The following is a 14955-nucleotide window of genomic DNA, read 5'->3' as shown; positions in this document are numbered from 1 at the left end:
GGGAGAGTCAGACAGCAGGGAGAAGATCCTACCAGACAGAGAGGAGAGACTCAGACAGCAGGGAGAAGATCCTACCAGACAGAGAGGGAGAGAGAGAGTCAGACAGCAGGGAGAAGATCCTACCAGACAGAGAGGAGAGACTCAGACAGCAGGGATAAGATCCTACCAGACAGAGAGGAGAGAGTCAGACAGCAGGGAGAAGATCCTACCAGACAGAGAGGAGAGAGTCAGACAGCATGGAGAAGATCCTACCAGACAGAGAGGAGAGACTCAGACAGCAGGGAGAAGATCCTACCAGACAGAGAGGAGAGAGTCAGACAGCAGGGAGAAGATCCTACCAGACAGAGAGGGAGAGAGAGAGAGTCAGACAGCAGGGAGCAGATCCTACCAGACAGAGAGGAGAGACTCAGACAGCAGAGAGAAGATCCTACCAGACAGAGAGGAGAGACTCAGACAGCAGAGAGAAGATCCTACCGGTCAGACAGCAGAGAGAAGATCCTACCAGACATAGAGGAGAGAGTCAGACAGCAGAGAGAAGATCCTACCAGACAGAGAGGAGAGAGTCAGACAGCAGGGAGAAGATCCAACCAGACAGAGAGGGAGAGAGAGAGTCAGACAGCAGGGATAAGATCCTACCAGACAGAGAGGAGAGAGTCAGACAGCAGGGAGAAGTTCCTACCAGACAGAGAGGGAGAGAGAGAGAGTCAGACAGCAGGGAGAAGATCCTACCAGACAGAGAGGAGAGAGAGAGAGAGTCAGACAGCAGGGATAACATTCTACCAGACAGAGAGGAGAGAGTCAGACAGCAGGGAGAAGATCCTACCAGACAGAGAGGAGAGAGTCAGACAGCAGAGAGAAGATCCTACCAGACAGAGAGAGAGAGAGTCAGACAGCAGGGAGAATATCCTACCAGACAGAGAGGAGAGAGAGAGTCAGACAGCAGGGAGAAGATCCTACCAGACAGAGAGGAGAGAGAGAGAGTCAGACAGCAGGGAGAAGATCCTACCAGACAGAGAGGAGAGAGTCAGACAGCAGAGAGAAGATCCTACCAGACAGAGAGGAGAGAGAGTCAGACAGCAGGGAGAATATCCTACCAGACAGAGAGGAGAGAGAGAGTCAGACAGCAGGGAGAAGATCCTACCAGACAGAGAGGAGAGAGAGAGAGTCAGACAGCAGGGAGAAGATCCTACCAGACAGAGAGGAGAGAGTCAGACAGCAGAGAGAAGATCCTACCAGACAGAGAGGAGAGAGAGTCAGACAGCAGGGAGAATATCCTACCAGACAGAGAGGAGAGAGAGAGTCAGACAGCAGGGAGAAGATCCTACCAGACAGAGAGGAGAGAGAGAGAGTCAGACAGCAGGGAGAAGATCCTACCAGACAGAGAGTGAGAGAGAGAGTCAGACAGCAGGGAGAAAATCCTACCAGACAGAGAGGAGAGAGTCAGACAGCAGAGAGAAGATCCTACCAGACAGAGAGGGAGAGAGAGAGTCAGACAGCAGGGAGAAGATCCTACCAGACAGAGAGGAGAGAGTCAGACAGCAGGGAGAAGATCCTACCAGACAGAGAGGGAGAGAGAGAGTCAGACAGCAGGGAGAAGATCCTACCAGACAGAGAGGAGAGACTCAGACAGCAGGGATAAGATCCTACCAGACAGAGAGGGAGAGAGAGAGTCAGACAGCAGGGAGAAGATCCTACCAGACAGAGAGTGAGAGAGAGAGTCAGACAGCAGGGAGAAGATCCTACCAGACAGAGAGGAGAGACTCAGACAGCAGGGAGAAGATTGAGACATAACGACTAAGGGATAGAGGGAGAAAGACAGACGTGTGTGTGTGTGTGTGTGAAATATACATACTGTTTGCGTGTGGAAGGCAGGAACCCCACCATGTCCATGGCCAGTTGCAGTCTCTCAAAGTCGTGCTTCAGGTCCTCCCCTTCCACTGTTAAGCAGTCCTGCTGGAGTAACAAGCACTGATGTCAACACACAACATTAAGAACACCTGCTGTTTCCATGACATAGACTGACCAGGTGAATCCAGGTGAAAACTATGATCCCTTATTGATGTCACTTGTTAAATCCACTTCAATCAGTTTAGATGAATGGGAGGAGACGGGTTACTGAAGGATTGTTAAGCCTTGAGACATGGATTGTGTGTGTGGGCCATTCAGAGGGTGAATAGGCAAGACAAAAGATTGAAGGGCCATTGAACGGGGTAGGGTAGTAGGTACCAGGCACACCGGTTTGTGCAACTCAATATTAGGAAGGTGTTCCTAATGTTTTGTAGACTCAGAGTAGTCTGTACAACAGTACACACTGCATAGTAGGGTTGCAAAATGCAAAACCTTTACTGAAATTAAGTAGATCTAATAGGAGAGTGTTCACTAGACCCCAGACACAAGACATCACAGTGACCAATACAGAACACAGTCCACTAGACCACAGACATCACAGTGACCAATATAGAGCACAGTCCACTAGACATCACAGTGACCAATATAGAGCACAGTCCACTAGACCACAGACATCACAGTGACCAATATAGAGCACAGTCCACTAGACATCACAGTGACCAATATAGAGCACAGTCCACTAGACCACAGACATCACAGTGACCAATACAGAGCACAGTCCACTAGACATCACAGTGACCAATATAGAGCACAGTCCACTAGACATCACAGTGACCAATATAGAGCACAGTCCACTAGACATCACAGTGACCAATACAGAGCACAGTCCACTAGACATCACAGTGACCAATATAGAGCACAGTCCACTAGACATCACAGTGACCAATACAGAGCACAGTCCACTAGACATCACAGTGACCAATATAGAGCACAGTCCACTAGACATCACAGTGACCAATATAGAGCACAGTCCACTAGACATCACAGTGACCAATACAGAGCACAGTCCACTAGACATCACAGTGACCAATATAGAGCACAGTCCACTAGACCAGACATCACAGTGACCAATACAGAGCACAGTCCACTAGACATCACAGTGACCAATATAGAGCACAGTCAACTAGACCACATACATCACAGTGACCAATACAGAGCACAGTCCACTAGACATCACAGTGACCAATATAGAGCACAGTCCACTAGACATCACAGTGACCAATACAGAACACAGTCCACTAGACATCACAGTGACCAATATAGAGCACAGTCCACTAGACCACAGACATCACAGTGACCAATACAGAACACAGTCCACTAGACATCACAGTGACCAATATAGAACACAGTCCACTAGACATCACAGTGACCAATACAGAACACAGTCCACTAGACATCACAGTGACCAATATAGAACACAGTCCACTAGACATCACAGTGACCAATACAGAACACAGTCCACTAGACATCACAGTGACCAATACAGAACACAGAACACAGTCCACTAGACATCACAGTGACCAATATAGAACACAGTCCACTAGACATCACAGTCCACAGAACACAGTCCACTAGACATCACAGTGACCAATACAGAACACAGTCCACTAGACATCACAGTGACCAATATAGAGCACAGTCCACTAGACATCACAGTGACCAATACAGAACACAGTCCACTAGACATCACAGTGACCAATATAGAGCACAGTCCACTAGACCACAGACATCACAGTGACCAATATAGAGCACAGTCCACTAGACCACAGACACTAGACATCACAGTGACCAATACAGAGCACAGTCCACTAGACATCACAGTGACCAATATAGAGCACAGTCCACTAGACATCACAGTGACCAATATAGAGCACAGTCCACTAGACATCACAGTGACCAATATAGAACACAGTCCACTAGACATCACAGTGACCAATACAGAACACAGTCCACTAGACATCACAGTGACCAATACTTACACAGTCCACTAGACATCACAGTGACCAATATAGAACACAGTCCACTAGACATCACAGTGACCAATACAGAACACAGTCCACTAGACATCACAGTGACCAATACAGAACACAGTCCACTAGACATCACAGTGACCAATATAGAGCACAGTCCACTAGACCAGACATCACAGTGACCAATACAGAGCACAGTCCACTAGACATCACAGTGACCAATATAGAGCACAGTCAACTAGACCACAGACATCACAGTGACCAATACAGAGCACAGTCCACTAGACATCACAGTGACCAATATAGAGCACAGTCCACAGTCACAGTGACCAATACAGAGTCCACTAGACATCACAGTGACCAATACAGAACACAGTCCACTAGACATCACAGTGACCAATATAGAACACAGTCCACTAGACATCACAGTGACCAATACAGAACACAGTCCACTAGACATCACAGTGACCAATATAGAACACAGTCCACTAGACATCACAGTGACCAATACAGAACACAGTCCACTAGACATCACAGTGACCAATACAGAACACAGTCCACTAGACATCACAGTGACCAATATAGAACACAGTCCACACATCAGACATCACAGTGACCAATACAGAACACAGTCCACTAGACATCACAGTGACCAATACAGAACACAGTCCACTAGACATCACAGTGACCAATATAGAGCACAGTCCACTAGACATCACAGTGACCAATACAGAACACAGTCCACTAGACATCACAGTGACCAATATAGAGCACAGTCCACTAGACCACAGACATCACAGTGACCAATATAGAGCACAGTCCACTAGACCACAGACACTAGACATCACAGTGACCAATACAGAGCACAGTCCACTAGACATCACAGTGACCAATATAGAGCACAGTCCACTAGACATCACAGTGACCAATATAGAGCACAGTCCACTAGACATCACAGTGACCAATATAGAACACAGTCCACTAGACATCACAGTGACCAATACAGAACACAGTCCACTAGACATCACAGTGACCAATACATTACACAGTCCACTAGACATCACAGTGACCAATATAGAACACAGTCCACTAGACATCACAGTGACCAATACAGAACACAGTCCACTAGACATCACAGTGACCAATACAGAGCACAGTCCACTAGACATCACAGTGACCAATATAGAGCACAGTCCACTAGACATCACAGTGACCAATACAGAGCACAGTCCACTAGACATCACAGTGACCAATATAGAGCACAGTCCACTAGACATCACAGTGACCAATATAGAGCACAGTCCACTAGACATCACAGTGACCAATACAGAGCACAGTCCACTAGACATCACAGTGACCAATATAGAGCACAGTCCACTAGACCAGACATCACAGTGACCAATACAGAACACAGTCCACTAGACATCACAGTGACCAATATAGAGCACAGTCCACTAGACATCACAGTGACCAATATAGAGCACAGTCCACTAGACATCACAGTGACCAATACAGAGCACAGTCCACTAGACATCACAGTGACCAATACAGAGCACAGTCCACTAGACATCACAGTGACCAATATAGAGCACAGTCCACTAGACCACAGACATCACAGTGACCAATATAGAGCACAGTCCACTAGACATCACAGTGACCAATATAGAGCACAGTCCACTAGACATCACAGTGACCAATATAGAGCACAGTCCACTAGACATCACAGTGACCAATACAGAGCACAGTCCACTAGACATCACAGTGACCAATATAGAGCACAGTCCACTAGACCAGACATCACAGTGACCAATACAGAGCACAGTCCACTAGACATCACAGTGACCAATATAGAGCACAGTCAACTAGACCACAGACATCACAGTGACCAATACAGAGCACAGTCCACTAGACATCACAGTGACCAATATAGAGCACAGTCCACTAGACCACAGACATCACAGTGACCAATATAGAGCACAGTCCACTAGACCACAGACACTAGACATCACAGTGACCAATATAGAGCACAGTCCACTAGACATCACAGTGACCAATATAGAGCACAGTCCACTAGACATCACAGTGACCAATACAGAACACAGTCCACTAGACATCACAGTGACCAATACAGAACACAGTCCACTAGACATCACAGTGACCAATATAGAACACAGTCCACTAGACATCACAGTGACCAATACAGAGCACAGTCCACTAGACATCACAGTGACCAATATAGAACACAGTCCACTAGACATCACAGTGACCAATATAGAACACAGTCCACTAGACATCACAGTGACCAATACAGAACACAGTCCACTAGACATCACAGTGACCAATACAGAACACAGTCCACTAGACATCACAGTGACCAATACAGAACACAGAACACAGTCCACTAGACATCACAGTGACCAATATAGAACACAGTCCACTAGACATCACAGTGACCAATACAGAACACAGTCCACTAGACATCACAGTGACCAATACAGAGCACAGTCCACTAGACATCACAGTGACCAATACAGAGCACAGTCCACTAGACCACAGACATCACAGTGACCAATACAGAACACAGCCCACTAAAGTTGAAGGCTGGGCAGACAATAGCAGTGAGACAACAACACAATTAAGGATATCAACACACCTGTACCAACCCAGCACCAAATCACCCCACAGTCAATCACGGACAACAAAAGGAAAACCAGCCCGTTGTGGACCCCGATGTCTTGCTCCCAGACAAACTAAACAACTTCTTTGCTCGCTTTGAGGACAATACAGTGCCACCGACACGTCCCGCTACCAAAACCTGCGGGCTCTCCTTCACCGCAGCCAACGTGAGTAAAACATTTAAACGTGTTAACCCTCACAAGGCTGCCGGCCCAGACGGCATCCCTAGCCGCGTCCTCAGAGCATGCGCAGACCAGCTGGCTGGTGTGTTTACGGACATATTCAATCAATCCTTATCCCAGTCTGCTGTTCCCACATGCTTCAAGAGGGCCACCATTGTCCCTGTTCCCAAGAAAGCTAAGGTAACTGAGCTAAATGACTACCGCCCCGTAGCACTCACTTCCGTCATCATGAAGTGCTTTGAGAGACTAGTCAAGGACCATATCACCTCCACCCTACCTGACTCCCTAGACCCACTTCAATTTTCTTACCACCCCAATAGGTCCACAGACAATGCAATCTCAATCACACTGCACACTGCCCTAACCCATCTGGATAAGAGGAATACCTATGTAAGAATGCTGTTCATCGACTACCGCTCAGCATTTAACACCATAGTACCCTCCAAACTCGTCATCAAGCTCGAGACCATGGGTCTCGACGCCGCCCTGTGCAACTGGGTCCTGGACTTCCTGATGGGATGCCCCCAGGTGGTGAGGGTAGGAAACAACATCACCACTCCGCTGATCCTCAACACTGTGGCCCCACAAGGGTGCGTGCTCAGCCTTCTCCTGTACTCTCTGTTCACCCACGACTGCGTGGCCTCGCACACCTCCAACTCAATCATCAAGTTTGCAGATGACACTACAGTGGTAGGCTTGATTACCAACAACGACGAGACGGCCTACAGTGAGGAGGTGAGGGCCCTCGGAGTGTGTGGTCAGCAAAATAACCTCACACTCAACGTCAACAAAACAAAGGAGATGATTGAGGACTTCAGGAAACAGCAGAGGGAACACCCCCCTATCCACATCCACATCGACACATCACGGACAAACTGAATTGGTCCACCCACACAAACAGCGTGGTGAAGAAGTAGCACCAGCGCCTCTTCAACCTCAGGAGGCTGAAGAAATTTGTCTCGTCACCAAAAAGACTCACAAACTTTTACAGACGCACAATCGAGAGCATCCTGTCGGGCTGCATCACCACCTGGTATGGCAACTGCTCCACCCACAACCGTAAGGCTCTTCCGAGGGTAGTGAGGTCTGCACAACACATCACTGGGCGCAAACTACCTGCCCTCCAGGACACCTACACCACCCGATGTCACAGGAAGACCATAAAGATCATCAAGGACAACAACCACCCGAGCCACTGCCTGTTCACCCCGCAATCATCCAGAAGGCGAGGTCAGTACAGGTGCATCAAAGCTGGGACCGAGAGACTGAAAAACAGCTTCTATCTCAAGGCCATCAGACTGTTAAACAGCCATTACTAACATTGAGAGGCTTCTGCCAACATACTGACTCAAATCTCCAGCCACTTTAATCATAAAAAATAGGATGTAATAAATGTATCACTAGTCACTTTAAACAATGCCACTTTATATAATGTTTACATACCCTACATTACTCATCTCATATGTATATACTCTGTACCATCTGCTAACCACATTAACATCTTCTAACCATGTGTATGTGACCAATAAAATTTGATTTGATTTTGATATGACATGTACCAACCCAGCACTAAAATCACCCCACATGTATCAACCCAGCACCAAATCACCCCCACCTGTATCAACTCAGCACCAAATCACCCCCACCTGTATCAACCCAGCACCAAATCACCCCCACCTGTATCAACTCAGCACCAAATCACCCCCACCTGTATCAACCCAGCACCAAATCACCCCCACCTGTATCAACCCCACCAAATCAGCACCAAATCAGCACCAAATCACCCACACCTGTATCAACCCAGCACCAAATCACCCCCCCTGCACCAAATCAACATGTATCAAATCACCCCACATGTACCAACCCAGCACCAAATCACCCCCACATGTACCAACCCAGCACCAAATCACCCCCACATGTACCAACCCAGCACTAAAATCACCCCACATGTACTCAGAAAGGTATACCCAGCTAAACACACTATACTGACCAGCTCGCTCTCATTGTCATTTTCCCAGTGAAATCTGTGAGATTTCTTTGTAATCTGGAAGTAAGGTAGAGGGGGTTAGAAATAGGTACGTACACACACACGGGAAGGTTCACGAAACTGTTCTAAAAACACACACACAAACTTACACAAAACACACAGATGTGCATAAAGACACACACACACACAAAACACACAGATGTGCATAAAGACAGACAGACAGACAGACAGACAGACAGACAGACAGACAGACAGACAGACAGACAGACAGACAGACAGACAGACAGACAGACAGACAGAGGGAGAGAGAGACAGAGAGACAGAGAGAGACAGAGAGACTACTGTACACACCACAAACACACATGCCATGGTCACACACAAGACCACCAGTCCCGCCACACACAGACTCCTGCTGTCGCCATGGAAACAGCGGTGCATAGTAACAGACGGCTTGGAGCTGGGTTTGTTGTTGTTGGGATCAGGAGTGTTTTGGGGGAAGAGGACAAAAAGGACAAAAACTGTAATGTTTTTGGGGATGCCAAAAAAATAACCAAGGAACACTCTGATTTTAACCAGAGTCCTGTGAATCTGTTGCCAGAGTAGGCAGATGTCCACACACACACACAAAACAAACACACACACACTATAAATGTGAGGTCAACACAATCAACAGCCAATGTGCTGAGAAGTGCTCCATTTATGATAAATGAACAAACTACTGAAGAGAACAAACATCCAACTAAACTGCTAGCCATTACCATCTGCAGTCTAAGCAGCCCTCTCACCATCTACAGAGGTTTGATAACATGATGCATGACAGCCAACATTATATTCCTGTTGGAAACAGTAGACTAGAGGCTACATGAAACAGTATAGAGACTATAGGCTACATGTAAAGAGACTACAGGCTACATGTAAATAGACTATAGGCTACATGTAAAGAGACTATAGGCTACATGTAAAGAGACTATAGGCTACATGTAAAGAGACTATAGGCTACATGTAAAGAGACTATAGGCTACATGTAAAGAGATTATAGGCTACATGTAAAGAGACTATAGGCTACATGTAAAGAGATTATAGGCTACATGTAAAGAGACTACAGGCTACATGTAAAGAGATTATAGGCTACATGTAAAAAGACTATAGGCTACATGTAAAGAGATTATATGCTGAATGCAAAGAGACTAGAGGCTACATGTAAAGAGACTACAGGCTACATGTAAAGAGACTATAGGCTACATGTAAAGAGACTATAGGCTACATGAAACAGTATAGAGACTATAGGCTACATGTAAAGAGACTATAGGCTACATGAAACAGTATAGAGACTATAGCCTACATGTAAAGAGACTATAGGCTACATGTAAAGAGACTACATGCTACATGAAACAGTATAGAGACTAGAGGCTACATGTAAAGAGACTATAGGCTACATGAAACAGTATAGAGACTATAGGCTACATGTAAAGAGACTACAGGCTACATGTAAAGAGACTATAGGCTACATGTAAAGAGACTATAGGCTACATGAAACAGTATAGATACTATAGGCTACATGTAAAGAGACTATAAGCTACATGTAAAGAGACTATAGGCTACATGTAAAGAGACTATAGGCTACATGTAAAGAGACTATAGGCTACATGAAACAGTATAGAGACTATAGGCTACATGTAAAGAGACTACAGGCTACATGAAACAGTAGAGAGACTATAGGCTAAATGTAAAGAGACTACAGGCTAAATGTAAAGAGACTATAGGCTACATGTAAAGAGACTATAGGCTACATGTAAAGAGATTATAGGCTACATGTAAAGAGACTATAGCCTACATGTAAAGAGATTATAGGCTGAATGCAAAGAGACTAGAGGCTACATGTAAAGAGACTACAGGCTACATGTAAAGAGACTATAGGCTACATGTAAAGAGACTATAGGCTACATGAAACAGTATAGAGACTAGAGGCTACATGTAAAGAGACTACAGGCTACATGTAAAGAGACTATAGGCTACATGAAACAGTATAGAGACTAGAGGCTACATGTAAAGAGACTATAGGCTACATGAAACAGTATAGAGACTATAGGCTACATGTAAAGAGAATATAGGCTACATGTAAAGAGACTATAGGCTACATGTAAAGAGACTAGAGGCTACATGTAAAGAGACTATTGGCTACATGTAAAAAGACTAGAGGCTACATGTAAAGAGACTATAGGCTACATGTAAAGAGACTATAGGCTACATGTAAAGAGACTAGAGGCTACATGTAAAGAGACTATAGGCTACATGTAAAAAGACTAGAGGCTACATGTAAAGAGACTAGAGGCTACATGTAAAGAGACTATAGGCTACATGTAAAAAAAGAGGCTACATGTAAAGAGACTAGGCTACATGTAAAGAGACTATAGGCTACATGTAAAGAGACTATAGGCTACATGTAAAGAGACTATAGGCTACATGTAAAGAGACTACAGGCTACATGTAAAGAGACTACAGGCTACATGTAAAGAGACTACAGGCTACATGTAAAGAGACTAGAGGCTACATGTAAAGAGACTATAGGCTACATGTAAAGAGACTATAGGCTACATGTAAAGAGACTAGAGGCTACATGTAAAGAGACTATAGGCTACATGTAAAGAGACTATAGGCTACATGTAAAAAGACTAGAGGCTACATGTAAAGAGACTATAGGCTACATGTAAAGAGACTATAGGCTACATGAAACAGTATAGAGACTATAGGCTACATGTAAAGAGACTATAGGCTACATGTAAAAAGACTAGAGGCTACATGTAAAGAGACCACAGGCTACATGTAAAGAGACTATAGGCTACATGAAACAGTATAGAGACTATAGGCTACATGTAAAGAGACTACAGGCTACATGAAACAGTATAGAGACTATAGGCTACATGTAAAGAGACTACAGGCTACATGTAAAGAGACTATAGGCTACATGTAAAAAGACTAGAGGCTACATGTAAAGAGACTACAGGCTACATGTAAAGAGACTATAGACTACATGAAACAGTATAGAGACTATAGGCTACATGTAAAGAGACTATAGGCTACATGTAAAAAGACTAGAGGCTACATGTAAAGAGACTACAGGCTACATGTAAAGAGACTATAGACTACATGTAAAGAGACTATAGGCTACATGAAACAGTATAGAGACTAGAGGCTACATGTAAAGAGACTACAGGCTACATGTAAAGAGACTACAGGCTACATGTAAAGAGACTATAGACTACATGTAAAGAGACTATAGGCTACATGAAACAGTATAGAGACTACAGGCTACATGTAAAGAGACTACAGGCTACATGTAAAGAGACTACAGGCTACATGTAAAGAGACTAGAGGCTACATGTAAAGAGACTATAGGCTACATGTAAAGAGACTATAGGCTACATGTAAAGAGACTACAGGCTACATGTAAAGAGACTATAGGCTACATGTAAAGAGACTACAGGCTACATGTAAAGAGACTACAGGCTACATGTCAAGAGACTACAGGCTACATGTAAAGAGACTAGAGGCTACATGTAAAGAGACTAGAGGCTACATGTAAAGAGACTATAGGCTACATGTAAAGAGACTATAGGCTACATGTAAAGAGACTATAGGCTACATGTAAAGAGACTATAGGCTACATGTAAAGAGACTACAGGCTACATGTAAAGAGACTAGAGGCTACATGTAAAGAGACTATAGGCTACATGTAAAGAGACTATAGGCTACATGTAAAGAGACTAGAGGCTACATGTAAAGAGACTATAGGCTACATGTAAAGAGACTATAGGCTACATGTAGAAAGACTAGAGGCTACATGTAAAGAGACTATATGCTACATGTAAAGAGACTATAGGCTACATGAAACAGTATAGAGACTATAGGCTACATGTAAAGAGACTATAGGCTACATGTAAAAAGACTAGAGGCTACATGTAAAGAGACTACAGGCTACATGTAAAGAGACTATAGACTACATGAAACAGTATAGAGACTATAGGCTACATGTAAAGAGACTATAGGCTACATGTAAAGAGACTATAGGCTACATGAAACAGTATAAAGACTAGAGGCTACATGTAAAGAGACTACAGGCTACATGTAAAGAGACTACAGGCTACATGTAAAGAGACTAGAGGCTACATGTAAAGAGACTATAGGCTACATGTAAAGAGACTAGAGGCTACATGTAAAGAGACTACAGGCTACATGTAAAGAGACTATAGGCTACATGTAAAGAGACTACAGGCTACATGTAAAGAGACTATAGGCTACATGTAAAGAGACTATAGGCTACATGTAAAGAGACCACAGGCTACATGTAAAGAGACTAGAGGCTACATGTAAAGAGACTATAGGCTACATGTAAAGAGACTATAGGCTACATGTAAAAAGACTAGAGGCTACATGTAAAGAGACTACAGGCTACATGTAAAGAGACTATAGACTACATGTAAAGAGACTATAGGCTACATGAAACAGTATAGAGACTAGAGGCTACATGTAAAGAGACTACAGGCTACATGTAAAGAGACTACAGGCTACATGTAAAGAGACTATAGACTACATGTAAAGAGACTATAGGCTACATGAAACAGTATAGAGACTACAGGCTACATGTAAAGAGACTACAGGCTACATGTAAAGAGACTACAGGCTACATGTAAAGAGACTAGAGGCTACATGTAAAGAGACTATAGGCTACATGTAAAGAGACTATAGGCTACATGTAAAGAGACTACAGGCTACATGTAAAGAGACTATAGGCTACATGTAAAGAGACTACAGGCTACATGTAAAGAGACTACAGGCTACATGTAAAGAGACTACAGGCTACATGTAAAGAGACTAGAGGCTACATGTAAAGAGACTAGAGGCTACATGTAAAGAGACTATAGGCTACATGTAAAGAGACTATAGGCTACATGTAAAGAGACTATAGGCTACATGTAAAGAGACTATAGGCTACATGTAAAGAGACTACAGGCTACATGTAAAGAGACTAGAGGCTACATGTAAAGAGACTATAGGCTACATGTAAAGAGACTATAGGCTACATGTAAAGAGACTAGAGGCTACATGTAAAGAGACTATAGGATACATGTAAAGAGACTATAGGCTACATGTAGAAAGACTAGAGGCTACATGTAAAGAGACTATAGGCTACATGTAAAGAGACTATAGGCTACATGAAACAGTATAGAGACTATAGGCTACATGTAAAGAGACTATAGGCTACATGTAAAAAGACTAGAGGCTACATGTAAAGAGACTACAGGCTACATGTAAAGAGACTATAGACTACATGAAACAGTATAGAGACTATAGGCTACATGTAAAGAGACTATAGGCTACATGTAAAAAGACTAGAGGCTACATGTAAAGAGACTACAGGCTACATGTAAAGAGACTATAGACTACATGTAAAGAGACTATAGGCTACATGAAACAGTATAAAGACTAGAGGCTACATGTAAAGAGACTACAGGCTACATGTAAAGAGACTACAGGCTACATGTAAAGAGACTAGAGGCTACATGTAAAGAGACTATAGGCTACATGTAAAGAGACTAGAGGCTACATGTAAAGAGACTACAGGCTACATGTAAAGAGACTATAGGCTACATGTAAAGAGACTACAGGCTACATGTAAAGAGACTATAGGCTACATGTAAAGAGACTATAGGCTACATGTAAAGAGACCACAGGCTACATGTAAAGAGACTAGAGGCTACATGTAAAGAGACTATAGGCTACATGTAAAGAGACTATAGGCTACATGTAAAGAGACTAGAGGCTACATGTAAAGAGACTAGAGGCTACATGTAAAGAGACTATAGGCTACATGTAAAGAGACTACAGTCTACATGAAATTCAAACATATACATATCAGTAGATATGACCAAATCTCAGTGGATGTGGCCACAGGACCAACATACAGACTGTGTGTGTGTGTGTGTGTGTGTGTGTGTGTGTGTGTGTGTGTGCCCACCTGGTTGAGGTAGTGGTAATCCTCCGGTTTGAGCAGGTGGAAGGCCTTCCTCTCCTCCTCAGTGGCTCCAGCCAAAAGGTAGTAGAACACATGGTAGTTCCTAGAGACAGCGTTAACAGAGAGTAGAACACATGGTAGTTCCTACAGAGACAGAGTTAACAGAGAGTAGAACACATGGTAGTTCCTAGAGAGACAGAGTTAACAGAGAGTAGAACA

General features: G+C 44.0%; 1 protein-coding gene across 1 annotated transcript in view; it reads right to left on the bottom strand.

The window, feature by feature from the left end:
- The window catches only part of LOC115144693 (unconventional myosin-IXAa-like), a 259989-nt gene that overhangs the window by 147737 nt on the left and 97297 nt on the right, over nucleotides 1-14955 (bottom strand). Inside the window, 2 exon segments of the mRNA XM_065002966.1 lie at nucleotides 1853-1953; nucleotides 14740-14839. Coding sequence (XP_064859038.1) covers nucleotides 1853-1953; nucleotides 14740-14839 — 201 coding nt within the window.

Source organism: Oncorhynchus nerka, linkage group LG17 (genome assembly GCF_034236695.1).
Source record: "Oncorhynchus nerka isolate Pitt River linkage group LG17, Oner_Uvic_2.0, whole genome shotgun sequence".
Taxonomy (NCBI): Eukaryota; Metazoa; Chordata; class Actinopteri; order Salmoniformes; family Salmonidae; genus Oncorhynchus; species Oncorhynchus nerka.
The sequence above is the reverse complement of the archived record's forward strand: the minus strand, read 5'-3'. Positions and strand labels throughout refer to the sequence as shown.